The sequence below is a fragment of the Balearica regulorum genome, chromosome 14, assembly GCF_011004875.1.
Source record: "Balearica regulorum gibbericeps isolate bBalReg1 chromosome 14, bBalReg1.pri, whole genome shotgun sequence".
In the NCBI taxonomy this organism is placed as follows: domain Eukaryota; kingdom Metazoa; phylum Chordata; class Aves; order Gruiformes; family Gruidae; genus Balearica; species Balearica regulorum.
Genome location: NC_046197.1, coordinates 9,448,428 through 9,469,182, shown reverse-complemented (window position 1 = coordinate 9,469,182; position 20,755 = coordinate 9,448,428). Strand labels below are relative to the sequence as shown.

The following is a 20,755-nucleotide window of genomic DNA, read 5'->3' as shown; positions in this document are numbered from 1 at the left end:
GTCAAGTTTACCTCCAGGAAACGGAAATCCAGGTTTGCTCTGCTGGGTTTTTGCAATCTGTCAGAGCCAACCAGCACTGAAATATTGTCGTATTTAAAAACTATACAGAAAAATAAATGCATCTGGCAACTAGCTATTGCTCTCTCCACGGTGCTTCTGGTATAAGCTCTGTCCTGGCTACTGAATTTAGCGTTCCTTCAGTGCTGCTGGTGGGGGGCACTCCCACATCAGGGTAGCTGTGAGGCTAAAGGGAAGTTAAAAAGCCTGTCTGGCGGTGGCCATGCCCCATTCTGCCACGCGCGCTGCCCACAGGCAGCCCAAGAAATACCAGCAGATTCTTTACAGTGGCCGTTACCTGCAGCTTCCAGCATCTACTGCCTATCCTGAAGGAAATTAAGGAAATTAATTTTTCTTCACTGAAAGGACTAAGAACTGTAATTAATGAAGGGTAAAGAAAGAAGATTTTAGGCTAGGCGATTTGCAGGCAGCACGCACAGCAGCAGGACCGCAGCAGCTTGTCTCAGCCTGTGCCTGCAAGCAGAGCACAGCAAGTAACCCAGAGTGATCCACAGAACTCCCCACAAGTTCCCGCGGGCAGCAAGCCCTTCTGCAGCCCTCTAGGGCTCCAGGCAGAGCAAACAGGATTTTTGCTCTGCAGCACCAGGTTTTGGGGTTGGGATGCATGCAGCAGCACGGCAGTCAGCTGGTGCCATGTGCACTAAGGGCAACATTTGCAAATGGCAGTTCTGCCACGCTGGAGGCGGTGGGGAAGGACGACGGAAAGCAGCAGTTTCATGTGCTTTGGAGGCACAGCAAAGCCAGGTGAGCCCTGCATACAGCGTTAGTCACGTTCGAGACAACTGTGGAAAAGGGATTAGCGGTAGTGAAGTATGAAGCCACAAACCCCATGGAAGAGAGAAAAAATTATCATTAACCTAACCACACACAGAGTGGTTAGGAAGGAAAATAAGAAACTTCACTTGGAAAGTACAGCCAACATGTGAAACATGCCCATCGAGTGGGTCAAGGTCATAAGAAAGCATTAGGGAGCCGGTAACAGGCAGCAAGCTGAAAATGAGCTTGTGCTCTGATGTGGAGGTAATTCCACCTGGCTGCTGCCCTCCCCGTTTAAGCAGGGCTGGACTATTTGCCTTGCTCCTTTTGCAGCGGCCAAACTTCGGCACCAGAACTGCCTGCGTGGGGCTCATCCCGTGCTGGCCATGGCTTCTGCCAGCGTGGCGGATGAGAGGCAGGCAGCTGGGCGGAGGAGAGGGATGACCTTCCCTTGCGAGGGGGAGGAGGCAGCAGCTTCCTGGCCACAGAGGGAGGGAGAGGCGCCTTGCTGCTATCGCTTTCTGTTTCTCTTCCCGTCAGTGCCCTCCCTCCGGCCCTCGGCCCTCAGGTGCCATGGCTGACCTAGGTGCTGTGGCCACGTTCGAGGAGGACCTGACCTGTCCTATCTGCCTGAGCATTTACAGCAACCCCGTGTCCCTGCGCTGTGGTCACAGCTTCTGCAAGAAGTGCATCCAGGAGGCGCAGAGCCACCAGCTTTGCCCGCAGAGCCTTTTCAGCTGCCCGCTGTGCTGCGCCCGGGCAGACTTCGCTACGGAGCTGCAGCCCAACGTTCAGCTCCGCAGCATAGTGCAGAAGTTTTTGGATGCTCCCACTCGTGAAGAGGAGAAAAATAGCGAAGTGCAATGTGAAGAGAAGGGGGAAAGTTCGGCCCAGCAAGACGAGGTGATCCCGTGTGATTTCTGCCTTCAGGAGCCCCAGCCAGCCGCGAAGACCTGCCTGAGCTGTGAGGCCTCCCTGTGCCAAGCCCACCTGAGCAAGCACAGTACAAATAACTCCCTGAAAGACCATGTCCTGATGGAGCCCTGTAATGCACTGGTTTTGGCTGAGAGGAAATGCTCCCAGCACGGCAAACTGCTGGAATGCTACTGCAAGACAGACTCGGTTTGCATCTGCGTGCTGTGCTGTGTCACCAGCACCCACAAGAACCACAAGATCATCGCTTTGGAGGAGGCTCATAGACAAGCACAGGTAAGAGGCTGCCAGGACAGTGGCCGGGGCACGGATTGCACTAGGAAAACCATGGGGGTCTGGCACGGAGAGCTGCCTGTAGCACAGGGATGAAATACCTCCCCAGTTTCAGATGCACAGACTCAGGGTGGGGCTAAATCTCCATCTTGGGATATTGGCCTTTTATTCCTAGTTTTGTCCTGGATTCCCTCTGTGCTTGCCCCTCGGAGTATAAAACAACATGTTATAAATACTTTCTTCTCATCCTGAGGAGCCAGACTGGTGGGACCGAGCGCTCGTGGCTATGCTTTTAGTCCTTGGAGCACTTTCAAAGCCAGAAGATCAGCCTAAGCTGCATTTATGCAAAGAAAATTAATGACAAAGCAACGGAAATGAAGCTATCGGCATGGAAAGTAGCTTTGTGTGTGGCTATTGCCCATGAAGTTTTCAGTTTCAAAATGTCTTTCCCGTGCTTGTAATTGTGGTATTTGTTTGGGGATAAAATCTTCCAGTAAACCTTTAAGTATTGATTTGTCCTGAGAGCATGCAGTGAGCAAACATTTTGCAGGTCTAGCTTAACCATTTCCATAAAATTACTGATCTCAGACATGTATGTCGGTCCTAGGCTGATATCTCCCTCTGGTTATTTTTATAGAGTGTTTTTCCTGAAACTCTGAAAACAGTGAAAAGACACGAAGCGGCGCTGAATCAAAGCATAGCAAGCCTGCTGAAACAAGAGGAGGAAGTAAAGGTTTGTTCCAAGGTCCCATATCACTTCGGGGACGATTGCGTGCTGGTAGCTGATAAGGTTTTCTTTTGTCTGTTCCCAGATGACGGATTCCGAAGCTTTTTTAGTTCTGGGTAATTTCTCAGCTATTTTCTAGGTTTCTTCTTTGAGGGAGGATGATGAACAACTTTCCTATCATTCTGGGAAATACATTTCTAGTTTCCAAAGGACCTTTGAGCTTAAAAGTTGCTGTTAAGTCCATGCCTCCTGCTTCGTGGGTGGTGGTTGGCTTCCCCCCCCCCTATTCAATTTGTAGACTCTAAAATATTTATGGAAAAGATACAGACCATCTTATAATGATTTTATTTCTCTTTAAAACAAGAAATCCTTTTAGGTTAGCCTGTGGTTCTAAAAAGTTGGTAGGAATGAGGTTAAAAGATTGCCCCAAAGTGTCTGATTTTTGCTCCCAGCATGTAAATACGTATCTAACAGCTCTGAAAGAACAGGGAATTTAACAGAGGTCTCCAAATGCTAGTTCATTCTGCTTGGGCAGAATTGGCACTTGCCTTCTCCACAGTAAAAGTGATGGGACTATCAGTCCTGGCACTGGGCAAAGGAAATGTTCCCTTCTCGTCTGAAGACAAGCCGGTACCTGTTGGCAGTGTCCTGCCCGGCAGCGCAGCTGCTGTCAAACAGTGCTTGGTGGAGGCTGCAAGAAGAGAAATTCTTTTTCCTCACCCAGCCTTAAAAGAACCAAATGCAACGTATCCGTAGAAAAATACCAGTGCAGAATAAGGAAATATGTACATAGTAGAAAGCCTTCAGCAAGCATCGTGCAAGAAGCACTACTTTTTCATCTTTTTCTGGTCAGGTGCCAGATGCTGGGGAAGGCCACTTATGTCACTTGGCCTTTTTGCTGTCAGTGGGACATCTTGGTTTGTTGTTATATGGAGAGGCACTAAATTAGTAGCTACTTCTCTCAACCCAGAAAAGACCAGGCTCTTTTCTGAGTGCGAGTTAGTATGGAAAATGTAAGATTCAGTCCCTAACAGCTTTGAAAGTGTTTTCTTAATAGACTAAGGAGAGCTGGCAGAGGAATCAGCTGGAGAGTCTCTTCAAAGACATGCATCAGCAGCTAGATAACAAAAAAAGAGAGATCCTGGAAGTTCTCAGTCGCAATGAGGAGCAACAGCTTTCTCAGATTCAGACGCAGATACAAAAACTCAAAGAGGGGAAGGATGCAGCCAGCCGTGATGTACAGAAGCTGGAGGCTCTGAGGGATCAGAAAGACCTACTTCTTTTCACCAAGGTACCTAACAGCATCTCCTTCCCAGAAATACTCAGCTCTTGGGCTGACATTTGCCTGTGCTATGCTAATTCTACTTTCAAAATGTCTTTTACAGGCTTTTTCAGCTATTCGAGCCAGGTAAGCTCTTCACGAGGTGGTCTACTATTGCATTACATGTTGCTTCAGGTGACCAATAGTCCAGTGGTGCAGGTCTGCTAGCCCAGCCCGCGTGCACTGCAGGCCCACAGCTCCCTGGGCTCACCTTGGCTGCCCCGTGGGCTCGTTGACTGCACACTCTGAACCCGGCTTCGTCAGAGACCTGGAGAAGCCCCAAAATATTAACAAAGGTCGTATGTGACTCTTCATATACAACACAGCTTATTTTTCTGTACCCTCCGTGCCTGTTCTCTAGACCCACTCAATTCAGGCAATTCCTGAATATTTTGGTCCCTGGGTGAGCATGCAAAGGATGGATGAGCTTAGACATCCTGAGTGGTCCTCCAGTTTGCATCGCCTTCTGCTTGTAAGAAGCACATGTGGTGAAGTCATGAGTCTACAAAGTTCATGGCTTTTCTCCTGAGCTGCTCCCCCAGCGCTGTTCCCCCACCACAGCCCACCGCTGCGTGCACACAGCCCCCCCTCCCCAGCCTTTCCCCAGCCCTGCATTTCGGGTGCAGCATTTGCCCCTTGGCTGTGATAACGCAGCACTTCTCGTTTGCTGTCCCAGCACCCAAGGGCTGCCCCTGACACCTCCTTAGCTCCTGCTGCGGAGTTGAGGACTGTAACCACAGACATGATGCTAGAGTCTGTCCCGGCAAAAGTTGGGGCTGAGACAAGGTCTTCTGGGGACAGAAAATTGTCCATGGAGTGAACTTGATCCTAACGATGTTGAAGAGATTCTGGGTTCTGGGAAAAGACTGGTCAGAGGGGGAGTCCCCGGTAAAGCTGCAGAGGGAGGGGAGGACAGGAGCTGCTTTCGTATCTCCTGTCGAGGCTGGGTGTGGAGCGGGGGATGCAGTTGTTGGCTCAGGGATGGTTTTCTGATGACTTGCTGCTCTTCTGATGTCTTTTTGCATGTTTTAGGAAACACAAGGCAGTTCCTAACAAAGCTGGTGTAAAACTGTCAAAGCCACACTTTAGTATGGATGAATTAACAACAGAAATGACTCAGATGCTTTTCCAGCAATTCCTCTCAGATATGCAGTCCTCATTTAAAACACCACCTGGTAAGTGACCATTTAACCACGTGACAAGCAAGACGGAGAAGCTAACAAAACATATTTAAGCAAGGACTGTAATAAGACACCAAGTAGACCAAGTACCTCTACAAGAACTTATTACTAACATTGTATTTGATTATTTTCACATATGCGTACATAAAAGGGTGCTTGTACTGGGCTTCAGTGCTCTGGGACATGCCTTGAATACACCCTGTTAAAATGGGCTCTGGGTAGAGAGGTGTGGTTGTCACAGGAATTTTTGGGGAGGATTACGAGAAGAGAATAGCAACACCTCTTCTGTCTGTAGCATCACTTTGATTCAAAGCACAGGGAAAGTTGAGAACTCATCGCAGCAGCAGGAGGTGGAGTTTCTCATATGAGATAAACAATCTACTCTTTCTATGTAAATAATTCTACTCTTTTGTAAGATCAACCTACAGTCCTTGTGCTGTGCGCGGTGGGATGCTTGTCCAACTGAATTGAAAAAATTAGGGTTCCCTTATTATTGCTGTCTTGATGGTGCTTGAGCCGTTGCTGACAGTGAGCCCAGAGTCGAGACCGAGACAGCTGGGGTGGGAAGGCTCTGTCCAGAGCGTGTGCGACAGTGCGCAACGTGCACACCTAATTGGCCACCATCCGTACAGCCTTGGGTCCACTAAGCAGCAGACCGTGCTCACAGCCATGCCTGAGCTCAGTCTCTGCCATCCCTGTAAGCATAGTCCAGACCTATTCTGGCTAGAAAACCTCAGATCCAGGTTTTCCTCGTCATCTATGCCATCTGAGCGCTTTTGGTTAGTTGCCCAAGTCACTGCTGCTGTTTCAGTTTCCTGAAGGAATAACTTCCAGAGCAGAAAATGCCATGATATTGAAATGCATTACCTGCAAGAGAAGATTTGAATAAAAACATTCTGCAAATTCCTGAGTGTAGAATTACCTTCTTATGACTGGTCATGCTAGGAAGTTTTGAGAGTTCTAGAAAATAACTTCAAACGATCCTAAGCAAATAAGCTTTTATAAAATGACTGTGCTACTGTTCACACATTTCTTGTACATGGAAGTTAATCTGCAGAGTTTTTAAAAATGCTTAATGAAGCTCTGCAGGACAATGATGGAAAACTAAAATCTAAGAGTTGCTGTAGTTGGAAACAAAAAGCAAAGACACTTAAAAATTGTGGAAGAGCAGCATTTCTTGAAATGTGATATCACCCCCCTTTAGAATTACATAGGAGCAGCTAAGAGAGGTGCAGGAGTTGTTTCAGTTAACATATGCTTTTAATGACTTGGGTGGGTTGGACTTGCATTGGATGATTTGGATAGGATGACTTGGACTGGGAAATCCAGCTTTCAGCAATGGGGATGTAAGTAAATCTGCAGAATTTTCTGTTAATCATAATGTGGTTGTTTTTTTTTTTTCTTTCTATAGTTCACGAACATCTGACTTCTTCAATGTATCAAGGAGGTGGATCTGCTTACTGTAGCAACACAGTCATTGCATCTTCACTTGTTTCTTTCTCCTTTGGGATACCATATCCATACAATCCCATCCCACATGCACAGAGTGACCAGAGCTTCTCGGAGGGCTGTCACTTCTGGGAGGTGGACACCAGCAAAGCGAGTCGCTGGAAGCTTGGAATCACTCAACCCAACACTGAGTGCTACCTGCAGCTGTCTAATTGTTACCTCTCTGTGTTCCTAGGTCAAGCAATGATTTCAGAAAAGAACTTACCTGCAGCTCTCAAAGTGGTCAGGGTAGAGTTAGATTGTGGAAGAAATACACTGTCATTTTATAATGTGTCTGTCAAGGACGGAGATCCTGCTGAGAGCCTCGAGCTTCTACAGAGAGTAAACATCCCTTCAAAGTATCCTGCCCGTGCTATCTTCGGTGTGTCTGATGGCTCTTTGAATCTCCTGTAGTGATGTGGGGACGAGGTCCTGTTTTATATTTCCATATGTATTGGGACTGCTGCTGCCTGGAGGCTGTGCTAAGCTAGCACATTAAAAATTGGATTTTGGGCTGCTGTGATGGTTTATCTGTGTGAGGACAAGGCCTCTGTGGGGTATATCTTGCTGCTTACTGCAAGAGCTCCTATCTTATCTGTTCTGTTAATCACGATGGAAATATCGTTAAGTTGCGTTTTTTTGCTTGGCTGTATCAAATGCTGTGTTGGCTACATGTTATTAAAATAATTTAGTTTGCAAAACTAAATGGCAATTTAGTTTATAAAAAAGGTGACGGCACAACATTAACTGCGACAGAACTAAGCAGCAGCAGCGCTGATCTTTGCTCTAAGGCATCAGCTTGCACCTCTGCCCTCCTCCACCTGTCCTGCACACCTGAGCCATCCATTGCAGAAGCAAAGCTGGCCTGGGAGGTGAGTAGAGACTAGGCAATAAGACACACCTGGTTTCCCTTTTTTCCCTGCTCCTGTCATCCCCTGTAGGATCTCTGATAGACCACTTACCTACCTCTTGCCTCAATTTAAATTTTCTCCTCCCCTATGCAAAAATCTCACAGCAAATGGAGTAATAAAGAGGAAAACTCCCATGCCTTTAGTCTGTGCCATATGGGGCCTGGATTAGTTCGTTCTTATGATTGTCTAAACGCCTTGGAGAGGAAGAGGTGATATTCCTGCCTGCTGCCTGTGGTTCGGCTGCCTTCAGACAGAGCCACGGTATTTGCATGAAGAGGTCCAGGCAGGAGCTCTCCGCCCAAGCAGGGACAGAGAAGGACCTTGAGGGACACCACAGTTTTGCATATGCTAAAAGAAATCCTTGTTCGGTCTTAGAAAGTGGCTGTGTTTTGTCTTTTGCATTTTATACACCAAATTGATACGGAAAACCATGTGGATAGAGTTGGGTCTCCAAAATGCATGAGGCTGCTGCTCTGCCTGGTGTCTGATGGTACAAGCGAGGCAAGCCAGGCTCATGACAGGGTACAGGGATGCTCCCATCCTGGAGTGCCTTTCCGGGAGCCTTCGCCAGCCCCCATTTCCCTGCCAGCTGGCTGGAGGTGGGAGACCAGCCTCAACAAGTCCTGGTAAAACATTCCCCTGGGTCCTCCATATTTTACCTGTAGGGGAGCATCTGTAACTGTTGTGGAGAAGAACCAGACAAAGCAGAGGGACTTCCTGACTCACTCCAGAAAGGCTCATGCTCTTCTCAGCCAGGGTTTATCTTTAATTCACTGCCCTTGAGGGGGATTTTTCCAGGAGGGCAGAGGGCTGTAGGAGAATTGTCCATCCCATGCCCTTCCCAGCACCCCCTGCTCCCACCAGCCTGCTGGGGACTCGCACACCAACCGATGCTGCCTGGGACAGAGGGAAAACATCTACAAGTGGCCCCGCACCTCATAGGAGCTATTTGCGGGTGGAGCCTGGGCTGGGGAGTGTATCTCCGCCGGCCTGTCACAGGGCAGACAGGAAGGACTTGCAGCCTCTGGGCTGGGTCTCCAACCGGGGCACAAAGCCAAGGACGTATTTCTAGTTTCGTTTCTCGCAGGCTGGCTAACGCGCCATTTCTGTAGCCATGGCAAAAGCTAAGGAAGAATTTGGAGGGGCTGGCAGCCTGGAGGACGAACTCAGCTGTCCCATCTGCCTGGGTCTGTACAGGAACCCGGTGTCGCTGAGCTGCGGTCACAGCTTCTGCAAGCAGTGCATCCAGAAGGCACTTGGTACCCAGCAGCAATCCAAGGCTCCTTACACCTGCCCCATGTGCAAGTTCCATCTGGGGCCCATCCTGGAGCTGCAGAAGAATTTCCAGCTGTGCAGCATCGTGGAGGCATTTCTGGCCACCAGTTCCAAAGGACAACAGGACCAGGGCTCTGCAGAGGGGAAGAAGGAGATGGTTCCCTGTGACTTCTGCCTGGATTGGTCCCAGCCGGCGGTGAAAACCTGCCTGATCTGCGATGCGTCTTTGTGCCAGGCCCACCTGAACAAACACAACGCCAAGGCTTCCCAGCAGGACCACGTCCTGGTGGAGGTGGGCGCAGGCAGCACGGCGGAGGAGAGGAGGTGCCTGGAGCACAGCAGGCTGCTGGAGTGCTACTGCCAGGACGACGGGCAGTACATCTGCGTGCTCTGCTCTATTGCGGGACGCCACAAGGGCCACAGCATCATCACCCTGAAGGAGGCACATGACAAACAGCTGGTAAGGGGCTCTCCTCTCCCCACCGCCCCTGCAGGGTTTGCTCCAAACTCCTGACCTGGAGGAAGGGGGCAAGCCGCAGGAGGGGTGGTGAGGCTTTCAGGGGGCGAGGGCAGGCAGGCAGCAGCTCAGGGGATTTCATGTCTGCCCCAGCGGGGACTGGTGCGTTGTGCTGGAATTTGCTTTTCATTTCTTCCTCTGTGTTGCCGCAGCAGCTGGCAGGCTAAGTAGAGGAAGAAGAGCAGAGCAAAGTTTTTCTGGGGCTGGTCAGGACAAGGGTGGGTAAATCCTGCAGTGCGTGTTGACGTGGGCGAGTGCGCAGGAGAGCAAGCGAGAGGCAGGCGCGGGGCTCCGCTGTCCCGTGCCACGGATGTGCGTGCCCGTGTGCATGCCTGTCGTGTGCAGCCCCAGGCAAGTGCGAACTGCCACTCACCAGGGTGTTCCCGCCTGGGATTAAGAAGTATTCTTGCAGGGATTAAGTTTCTTCCTCCACAGAGCCTCGGGGACCCCACCACTGCTGAACTTTGGGTGGGGAAACAGGTTTTCCCACTCGAGGCCCTTCCCTCTGGCTCCCTCCTCCCTCTGCCCTAAGTTTTGCCGAGCCAGCATCCCAGCAGGCACAGAGATGGGGGGGGGGGTGTGTGTGTGTGATATCCTTGCCTTTGAGTCCAGCTGCTGTCCTTGAAATCCTCCAGCATCAGCTGAGACTGAGGGGATAAAATGCATTTGCTGTGCTCACTCACTGCATTTGAAATTTCTGGGCTCAGTTTAGAACCCAAGCAAAGCAACCTGCAGCAACCCAGTGCGCGGGCAGGAAACGTCCGGCTCGCTCTGCACCTCAGGACAGGTCACAGCCTCCTCGGGAATTAGTGGGAAGCATCCTTTGCAGTTACACATATTGCAAACTAACTTTCTCCCCCAAGTTATATATAAAAAATTCAGGGCTGCCAAACAGAAGTGGGCTGTGTAGGATAGTAGCCATTTCCTTCATCCCTGGAGCTGGTAAAGGAGCAACACTGCCCTGGCTATGGGGAAGCCATCTCCATGGGTAAGCTGAGATCTCAGCTGCATATTCTTCTTGGGTTTTTTTGGGTTTTTTTAACTCCCCAGGATAGCAAGGGAAATCAGGAAAGCAGCTCTTCAGGAGGAATTATAAAATGGTTTTGGTGCAAGGAACGTTGGTCAAATTTGATTATTTGTCTTTTAATTTTTCAAAAATTAAAACTTTACACCTGTGACAACTACCTCATGGAAAACCTAAGCTTTCTGGCATCATTTTTATTAAAGAAATGCGAATCTGCTGTGGCTATTCGTGGGTGCTCGAGGTGTGAAAACACTGCTGGAAGCAGCCAGGAGCAACCAGAACCATTCAGAGACTGTCTAATCCCCAAAGAACGAGGTTTAATGTCCCCTCTTAAATGTGTTATCGTGCAGTATAACAGCACTCAATGATCATGGCATCTGTTAAAATAAACAGCTGGGTGAGTAAGTACCACTGTTTTGCTGATCTTCAGAAAAGATGGTTGCTTATTACCTTACCCTCAGATCCCACAGCTGCTGACAGATGTGAAAACTAAGGATTTGGATTGCAGTAGACACGTGAAGATTCTGGCAGGAACAGAGCTTTAACGGATAAAGCGAGATTTATTCATTTAAAGTGAAATGTACTTATTCAAAGGGAAAGTTGTTTATTAACCTACCGCATGCAAAATTACACATATATAAAAATTTAACATTGACTTCAAAGATTTCAAGATCATATCAGCTTTCCATTATGCCTTATCTTTATGAGGAGGCAAGGGAACGCAGTTTACTCCAAGACTCACTGATGAAAGAGGCAGGTAAAAGGCATCCGTGCCATTTCACCAGGTCCGCAAACTGCCAGTCAGGTTTAAAGCTTCCCGTGCTGCTTCCCTGCTATGAAGTTCAATGCTGTCTTTTCTTCTGCTAGGGTGAACTCTCGGACATGGTGACACGGCTGCAGGAACATAAAAGCACTTTAGCTACCACCCTAGAAGGGCTTCAGAAAAGCGAGGATCAGCTCAAGGTTGGTACCCAGATTGTTGCTAAGTCAGAGCATCTTTCCTCCACAATTTCCCAGAAATAAGTAATGGCAACTAACTGTTAGAAGCAGAAGACTAGAAAGAGATACAGTCTAAAGTAGGGAAAACACTGGTGTAAGAAGGTGCCAGAAGCCAACCTTTCTCACAGCCTCCCAGTACAGCTCCACAGGAGAAACCATCTGGCAGACTCCACCATTTACTGTGGTTGCAAAGACCAGGTTGCAGGACTGGCAGACCACAGGTTGTATGTATCATTATGTATTTTTAAAGTTTTCTATCTGTTAAATAAAAGAAAAACAGTTTGAGTCTACAAGTGGGATTTCCAGTGTGTACCAATACAGTTGTCACATTGTTAGCTGAATTTTATCTGATTTTGTTATTATATCAGGATTAATTTTCCTAACTCTCTGTTTAATCAGATATTCTAAGAAAATGCTTATTGTCTGCTTCCTTCTAAAGTCAGTGAAAAGGACAGATACAATCCTAATTACTAAACAGAGACACTAAGCTGAAGTGTTGAGTTCCTGAGCCAGGGCACCATTTTCTTACCTGTTTGTTTAGACCAATATGAAAACAGTGACTTCTCAGCTGCAAAATGTGTTTGATAAGATGAAGACAGAGATAATTCAGAAAGAGAAGAAGATCCTGAGTGACATTCAATCCAATGAGAAAAAACAATTGGCAGACATTACCAAAGTGAAGAAGGAAATGGAACAGAGGAGAGATGAGGCTGTGCAACATCTTCAGTCTTTCCAGAAGATGAGGGAGCAACCAGATGTTTTCCTCTTCTTCAAAGTAAGCAGTGGTATTCTGCTTTTCTTCATGAATATGCTTATTTCTCAGCCAGCTGCCCTTTCTGGAAATCATACTAACAATTTTTTCCTCTTTTTTTTTTTTTGGCAATCCTATTTGTAGCAATTTAAACTGGCCAAGGACAGGTATGTTCCACCTGAAAACACTTGTTTTCTTCTTTGAAAAAATATGGTGTTGATAACTGGGATCAAACCCCACTGCCTGTGCCCCTCTGTCCCAGCACCCTACACTGCAAAGCTGCTCCCTATTCCAGCCGAGCCAGGGGCAACATGTCCACACAGTTAACAAGGATGGAGAGATACCTGCCTGCTGTTCCAGTGGTCCCTTTAAGTTTCAGTTTCCTTGGCAGCTACATGGTTGCTGGATTCTGATGAAAACAACTGGCTTTTATTACCAGAAAAACATTTTTGTCAGAGGTGAAGCCCATAGGGTTCAGTATAAAGCAACACTCTCTTGGATGCGAATTGGTGACACTCCTGCATGTAAGTCCCAGTGAACAGCCTTTGGCTGCAGAGGTAACTGGCTCATTTCCCAATGATTTTTGCTTCAACTAGTGGACAAGCTTAATAGCTAGGCAGATTTATTTCCCCTCCTCTTGCAAGTGATAAATTTAATTTATAACTTATCACTTCCTAATTGACACCTGGGTGTCAGCTGTAATTCAATGGTGCAAAGCTACACCAACAGTAAGTTAGAGATCCACAAGAGATTTTGCTGCAGCACCAAACTGCCCAGCCGCACGAAGGGCTAGCTCAAACATCTAGCTGGATGTTAAGATGTCATCTCTGTAACTTGTACAAATTAAAGCTGAGTTTGAACTTGGATTGTAGGGATAACTTTGAATCACCGTGTACCCAGGGGCTGTGCTGGCAGCAGCACGGTCCATTACTCACAGCTGTGCCGCAAGTCAAAATCTAGCCTGTGGGATCAAAGTCATTTTCCAGAAGCCTGGACACCATTTAATATGTTTGGCATTTTCTTTCTATCACGATGGCGGTTGTGCTAGAACAATAAGAGCCTGCCTGCAGCAGGTCAAAGCACTATTCGCACAAGGGTATTAGTAAAACGCCTCTCCCTTTCTCATTTTCAGCATTTGAAAGTTCCCATCCAGGTTTGGTAAGCAAAAGGCATTGCCAAATAAATAACAATATATCACAACTGCAACTCACTTAACCTTATCAGAGTGCTCTTTACCTGATACTTCATGTTGCCAAAGCACCCTCCTCTTCGTAGAGTGCTTCCTAAGGAAGGAGTCTGTCTACTTTCTAATGCTAAATGGTTTTCCTTGGTGAAATGACTGCCTGTGCCCTAGGATTGCGAGTCAGAATTTTGGTGTCAGTGGGATGGATGTGGCGGTAGTGCAGCTGGATCACGCCAGGATCAACTGCTACCAACACCTGATGCAGGACTTCATGAGTCGCCTGGACTCGCTGCTGCAAGACGTGCACCGTGAGTGGCCTGCCCTGACCCGCCGGCCACGCACGGCTGACCCCGAGCGGACAACAGCAAGCCGTGGGGTTCAGTGAGCTGGGCTGGTGGCCGCCGAACGCTGGGTGTGCGTGGTCATGAGGGGCTGATGAGGATTCAGATGGGATCTTGGGGGTGTCGGAGCGGGGAGGGCGAAGGGGGCAGAAAGACTTTTCCTGGGGATAACAAGAGGTCTGCTCCTAACCAGCGTAAGACTAGCTTCTGCATCTGATGGGGTTTCCTGCTCCCACCTACCTCCCCAGTCTTTGGGTGCTCAATCATGCTTTCGAGAAACATCCTCTTTGTTTGCCCACCCCCATCCCCACCTAGTTTATCCCTGACCATGAAATCCAGGGGCACAGTACCAAGTCCCAAACTTGAATGCATTGCCAGCTTTGTAAAACATTCTTCTCCATCTTTCTTAGGTGACCTCACCAACCAAATTAAGTGGAACAGGTAAATCCTTTTTTTTAACTTACAAAACGTTCCTTGCAAATTTCTCCAACAGTTGTTTGTTTGAGGACCGTGTGTCCTGTGCTCCCCTGCTTCGGTCTGACGGAGAGCCAAGCAGAGTCTAGAAGGCTGTCTGTCTCAAAAGAGGGGGTCAGATCTATTCACATCTCTTATTTCACTATTAACAAGATATGATTTGTGTTTTACGAGGCACTAACATTCAACACTGTTTCTTTACAGTGGAGCTTCAGATACTGGTACCTCTCCAAACTGTAAGTGTTCAAAAATGCTAGTTATTCCTCCGAACGCTGGCCTGGGGCTGTGAGTCTCGCGGAGAAAATCTCTCACCTAAAAATGTGAACAGCATTTTGTTGCACGCATCTCCTCTCCTTGCCAGAGGTGAGACCAGCAGGAGTACAGCTTCAAGGCACAGTTCTCAAAATCCGCAGTGGGCAGAAATCTCTGGGAATTCTCCAGAGAAATCATTTATCTTCAGCCTGAGGGAGAGACTGGGTTTGCTTCAGTACTCTATAAAAATCTGAGCCTGCTCTGAGGAAAGACCGTGGAGGGGTTCCCACCAACCGAGCAGGAGCTGGAGCAAATCCAGGGCCTGAAAGGATTCCCAGACAAATCCAAAGGCTGCAGGAGATATTCAATCTGTAAACAGTATTTCTCTTCAGGTAGTACTAGTCCAACCCTCAAATAGATTTCTGCTGGGTACAGTGGTGCATCTTTTCTACAAGCTTTTTTGAAGAAAACTTAATTAGAAGTTATTTGAAAGATTTTTTAAAATATGTTTTAATTGCTCCTCCCCCCCCCCAGTGGCACAGGGGGACGGGGAATGGGGGTTACGGTCAGTTGATCACACGTTGTTTCTGCCGCTTCTTCATCCTCAGGGGGAGGACTCTTCTCATCGTCCCCTGCTCCAACACGGAGTCCCTCTCACCAGAATTTCTTCATGAACTTCTCTAACGTGAGTCCTTCCCACAGGCTACAGTCCTTCACGAACTGCTCCAGCGTGGGTCTCTCCCATGGGGTGCAGACCTTCAGGAGCAGACTGCTCCGGCATGGGTCCCCCACGGGGTCACAAGTCCTGCCAGCAAACCTGCTCTGGCGTGGGCTCCTCTCTCCACGGATCCACAGGTCCTGCCAGAAGCTTGCTCCAGTGTGGGCTTCCCACAGGGTCACAGCCTCCTTCAGGTGCCTCCACCTGCTCCGGCGTGGGGTCCTCCACGGGCTGCAGGTGGAATCTCTACACCCCCTCATCCTTCCTCCATGGGCTGCAGGGGGACAGCCTGCTTCACCATGGTCTTCACCACGGGCTGCAGGGGGATCTCTGCTCCGGCGCCTGGAGCACCTCCTGCCCCTCCTTCTGCACTGACCTTGGTGTCTGCAGATGTTCTTACATCTTCTCACTCCTCTCTCCAGCTGCAAAAGCGCTCTCTAACTGTTTTTCTCTTTCTTAAATATGTTATCACAGAGGTGCTGATTGGCTTGGCCTTGGCCAGCGGCGGGTCCGTCTTGGAGCCGGCTGGCATTGGCTCTGTCAGACACAGGGGAAGCTTCTAGCAGCTTCTCGCAGAAGCCACCCCTGTAGCCCCCCCCCCAAACCTTGCCACGCAAACCCAATACAGAGGACAATGTAGTCTTGCCCTAAATGCAAACATATTTGTTTTACCAGACACATTTGAAAAAACATTAAAAAATCTCCTTTTCTTTTTTCCACAATTTATGTAGCTGACAATGGATGGAGAGCACAAGAGGCAGGCGGTGCAGGTACACGATGAAATGGAGTTTAAATTACACAGTGCAGCTTAACAATACAGTTGCTTTCATTTAATATAATGTCAGCCTCAAATCTAGAGGTATATTTTTAAATCAGTGTACATGGGCATTTATTTGTCTTGTGAGCTCAGTCTTCTACAGACGTATTAATATCTGTGTTCTATACAGAACCAGACAGTTACTCAAAACGGGGGAGGGAGAAAAAGTATTTTTTCTGAGGCAATGCAAAGCTGTACTTGGAAGCAACTTGTCAAATATGTTATTAGCATAGCAATAAAATATTACTTTATTATTACAGTAAGTGAAGCTTTTCCATCTTGTGTATTCCTACAGAACAAAAAGAATGGAAGAGATCAGTGCAATTCAAGTGGAAGATGTGAGCAAAGTCCATGGTCCCGATATGGCAAGAAGTAAGGGAGAGATGAAAAAAGAAGTCAGAACTGAGATGGAAAGAAAAAGTTAAATATTGTCAAAAATGTCCTCTGATAATGGGGACCTGCCAAGTATCTTGACCTCCCCTGCATACCTGGTATTAAAAGCAATTCTGTAGCATATGCAAAATTAGAAAAGAAGTGCTAAGAATTAATATGAACATAAGAAAATCTCCAACTGCTGCTGGCTTCCAAACTGTGGACTGTATCATCTCACGGTACTAATGCTACTTGTGTACTATTAATTGTGGTGACTACGTTCTCATTATGTGGTTGGATAACGAAATAAATGGCCATAGATACAGACAGGCAAGGCTGGCTGATTTCATACCATTACCAGGAATTAACTGTTGAGAGCATTGTTTGTGGACGGCTGCAGTAGAAGGCTGTTTAGGACCATGCCACAGATTTGGATTATCACATTTGACACAAGTGATCTTTGTAGCAAAGAATTAATTACCTTTGTATGAAACCAGCCTCGTCAGCCTCTAAGGCACGTTTGAACACTTCTATGGAGCGCTCAAAAGAGCCATGCAAAATACCATGGTCAGCAGCATAGAACGATGCTTTACTGGCCGCATCTCCATGGGTACAGATGTTGTTTTCTGATGAAGCGCATGCTGTGCTTTCCAGATGTAGCCCTTATTGCACACATCGACTCCGCAGAGTGATTTCATGGACACTGCCAGGCAGATAAGCTCACTCTTGTTGTAGGCTGCTCTGTGCCTAGCTGTGGTTCGGATCCAACACGTAGGTTCACAACCTGAGTGGTCCTTCTCCAAATGATAAAAATACTCTACTGCAAACCGGGGTTGCCAACATAAACATTTTTAAGAAATAAAGGCTAAAGTTCTGGGTGCTTCTATATAAATTAGGATTCATGGCTACAACTCTATTCTGTCACTTGTGATAATCAACATATAGCTAATTGCAGGGATTAAAACGAATAAACTCGACAAAATCCATCTCAGATTTAGAGTAACATCTCCCTTTGTGGTTTAAACGGACTCGCCAAGCTGTAATGGATCCGCAGCCCTTGCTCTGCTCTACACATCAATTGTCAGCGTAACAGAAACTGCATAGCCAAATTTTGGGAGCTCAGCAGTAGCTCAAGGTGACTTTGCAAATATTCCCTACTGCTCGAAGCCAGCGAGACATGAAGGACAGCTGCTCTCAACCACTCAAATGAGGCAAAAGAAATGAGCCTGTCCTTTGGCACTTTTATTACCTGGGTTTCTCTCTGGCTGCCAGGTAGTTATTGCTTTCACCCCAGGTGAAGGAGCCGTGACCAGCCAATGCAGTTCAGTGCTGTTGCTGCAGACAGCAAGTTACTGCACTGCTGCAAACCGCTACAGAGAGCAGGAGATTTACTCAAGCATGGTATTTTAAGTAACTCCCCCCATCTCACAGCGCATCCTTCGTTGACTGCACTTAGGAAACGTCAGCACCTCTGTAGCCACTTCTGAAATACCAGTTTAGCATTTCCTCAGCAAAACCCACGTTACAAATGTGTATTCCCGCGCCTCAGCCGCATGCTGCCATGGGAGAACTGGAGCACTGCTCGCCCTCTCGCCAGCAGAGGGAAAGGGCAACTGGCAGGAGGGTGCTGAGCAATTCCTGCACTCCCAGCCAGCTGCCCTCACCAGCGTGTTTCTGAATATAAGGCCTTGCCTGCAAGCAATTCTCATTTTTTAACCCCATTTCTGACAGTCTTGGAGAAGCCACGATGATATATTCTTTCCCCAGGGAGGATGAGGTACTGTCTTCACCTGTCCTCCAGTGCCAGCCATCAGCTCCCTGAGTCTCCGTGACCTGTTTACAGCAGGGTCCTCCCAGAAACCTTCACCGCAGATGACTACCCAGGTCTCACGAATGGTGTCACAATCACAAGAGACTTTCAGAAGGGCTGGGAGCAGTCAAGAAGGGAGCATGTCTGCAGCAGGCTGGGTAAAGGCCGTTCGTGCTTTAAGGAAGAGCTCTGCAGCCCTCATGAGATGGTTGTAACGCTGCCTTTGAAGCGTCGATCACAGATAATACAGTATTGCACTAAGATTGAAGTACTTAGCATAACTAAAACCCAGGACCAATGGGACTTACTGACCAAAACGAAGACAATAATTGCCTGGATGGAACTTGCCTAGCATCTAATTTGAAGGAAAAAGTGCACGTAGCTCTTCACTGCTAGGCTTATTGGACTCGAATTTGGGGCTGACGTAAACGCTTGCCAAAAGGGAGCAAAAGAAGGTGACTCTCTTGTAGGCAAAATTAATGTGATCCAGGAGATAAGGACTTTAGAATTGCTGCTATATGGCAAAAGCAAATTATTTCATTTCAAGTAGGTTGGAAAAAATATATTTTTTTAATACTGCCGCAGGCTCACAAAGCTTTTGGGTGAAAATTAATATATAGGAAGGTAGATTTTCTAAGTTAGATACTAAGCTGATAGTGCAGTCTATTTCCCCCATACTTTTGCCTGCTATAGTATTAGCAAAGATAGACTACTCTGAATTTGAGAGTTGTATTTTTAATATTCCATGCATTAGCCTTGAGGAGGCAAAAAGAGGTGAAAGCCTAGATGAAAGCAATGTAAGAAAACACACTGGAGTCCAGCAATTATTTAACTAAGCCTTCTAACCCACAAAAACCCTCTGAAAATTTTTACACCTAATTAGTTTTGACTCTAGGAGATGATATTGGACCATGGCATACACTGAGAGTGTAGCAATTCTGCACAGATATTTGTGCAGAACGTTCTTTCTTGATAGCAATATAATGGTGAGATACGTTGTCCTGAGATATGGACAGAGCTTATTTCTTTCTTATATCTTTATGGCTTAAGTATTTTGATTACCTAAGGACTCTGATTCATTGCATCTTTCATTATTTATTATGTTCTCTTCCCTCCAGCCACTTCATTTTTACTTGGCATTTGTCTCATCCTTGATGGAAACCTTTAGAGGGGTGGAGAGTGAAGTAGCTGATTTTATGGCTCTTTTTTTGCTTTTGCCAAGCGTTGCACGATGTGGCTGAATTTATAATCATATACATAAATAAAATGCATTTCAAATCTAGGATGGGCCTCTTTCTGTTACTTAGTCTGATGGATTTTCTTAGTAAGCCAGACATGCCACATTTAGACCTTTCTGCGTCTAGGGCCTTCTAAGACCAGCAGGTTAGGCACCAAACCCCAGGGGTACCGCTTCGGTTTTGCACACTGGAAACCGCAGAAGGTCTTGAGGAAGGTTGTCCTAAGGCCCCTGATTGCTCCCCCCAACGGCTCAAGTTCAGAAGCTCAGGGTAGCTTAATGTTACTTCTGTTTTGTCCCTATTTCCTGACTAATTTGCCTGGGTGACCAGACGAGCTGACTGCATTGGGAGGCAGGTTCGTACGAGCTCCGATATGCAGATAGATCTCACTTTCTGGGCAGCAAGCTAGGCAGTTCCCATCTTCTCCATCTCCAAACTTCATGCAACATTTTGCAAATGCAGGCCTGAATCTCAGTGGATGACGAGTTGTACAGGGAAGGAAGGACAAGGAGAGAAAATAACACATTGTTAGCTGCTTTTGCCGTAGCCCACCTGTCCTATCACAGAGCCATACAGCTGGCAGGACCAAGGCGCTGGGCAGGGAGGCAGTAGGAGGACAGTACCGAAAGCAGGAGGCTCCTTACACAAGGCTGGGAGCCAGGTGGCACAAACCAGCCAAGAGCTGGGGGAAGTCAGAGGGTGCCTTTATCTGCTGACTGATAAAGCAGAGCTGGAAGCCTGGAGAGGACTGAGGACCAGGGAGAGCCACTGCACAGGGGTTTTATTGATGGGGCAGAGAGGGACGATAAGACCGTCCCATGCAGACCATAATGCTCTTTGCTGGGGTACCATGGCACAGCAGGGCTGTACGAGAGCTGCCGGGCAGGAGGCAAGGCGGGAGGGCTTCCTCGGCTGCCGTGTGCGGGGCTGGTGGAACAAAACAGAGTGTTTTTCAAGATTATCTTGTAGTCTGAGAAACTGGTCTCTGGAAGTTTGCTATTATAAAGATGATGGGGCAATCTGGAGAACCGGCGGCAGCAGGTTTGACAGGCAGACTGTGGGATGGGCAGATGGCACGCGTTCATGTTTTTGTGTCGGAAGCCTCAGCTCACTGTTCCTTGGCTGGAGATTCTGGAGTGTGAGGAGCCCAGAGGCACATTTCTCCAAGGCCAAAGGTTCCCTTAGCACAGAAATACATTAACCATAAAACTTAATATACGTCAAGAAGAGGTAAGCAATTGGAAGTTAAATGATTTACTTATCTTAAATATTTACTTGGATTTTTCCCCCCACACTTTTTAGAAAATCAGTGTACA

General features: G+C 47.5%; 2 protein-coding genes across 3 annotated transcripts; both read left to right on the top strand.

The window, feature by feature from the left end:
- Nucleotides 1-684: 684 nt before the first annotated feature.
- On the top strand, nucleotides 685-7,802 carry LOC104640989 (E3 ubiquitin/ISG15 ligase TRIM25). Of its 2 annotated transcripts, none has more exons than XM_075766932.1 (6): nucleotides 685-2,043; nucleotides 2,678-2,773; nucleotides 3,825-4,058; nucleotides 4,153-4,175; nucleotides 5,121-5,263; nucleotides 6,954-7,802. In XM_075766932.1, the coding sequence occupies exons 1-6, from the start codon at nucleotides 1,408-1,410 to the stop codon at nucleotides 7,169-7,171; spliced, it is 1,350 nt and encodes a 449-aa protein (XP_075623047.1). In that variant the 5' UTR covers nucleotides 685-1,407; the 3' UTR covers nucleotides 7,172-7,802. The 2 variants fall into 2 exon arrangements, with proteins under 2 accessions (XP_075623047.1, XP_075623046.1); XM_075766931.1 differs by having other exon boundaries at nucleotides 6,681-7,802.
- A 138-nt stretch (nucleotides 7,803-7,940) lies between these two features.
- LOC104640988 (E3 ubiquitin/ISG15 ligase TRIM25) lies at nucleotides 7,941-19,482 on the top strand. Its single transcript, XM_075766933.1, has 9 exons — nucleotides 7,941-9,403; nucleotides 11,352-11,447; nucleotides 12,025-12,258; nucleotides 12,379-12,401; nucleotides 13,589-13,725; nucleotides 14,169-14,199; nucleotides 14,437-14,468; nucleotides 15,093-15,169; nucleotides 16,315-19,482. Exons 1-9 carry the CDS (start codon nucleotides 8,783-8,785, stop codon nucleotides 16,393-16,395), a joined length of 1,332 nt encoding a protein of 443 aa, XP_075623048.1. The 5' UTR covers nucleotides 7,941-8,782; the 3' UTR covers nucleotides 16,396-19,482.
- Nucleotides 19,483-20,755: the final 1,273 nt, after the last annotated feature.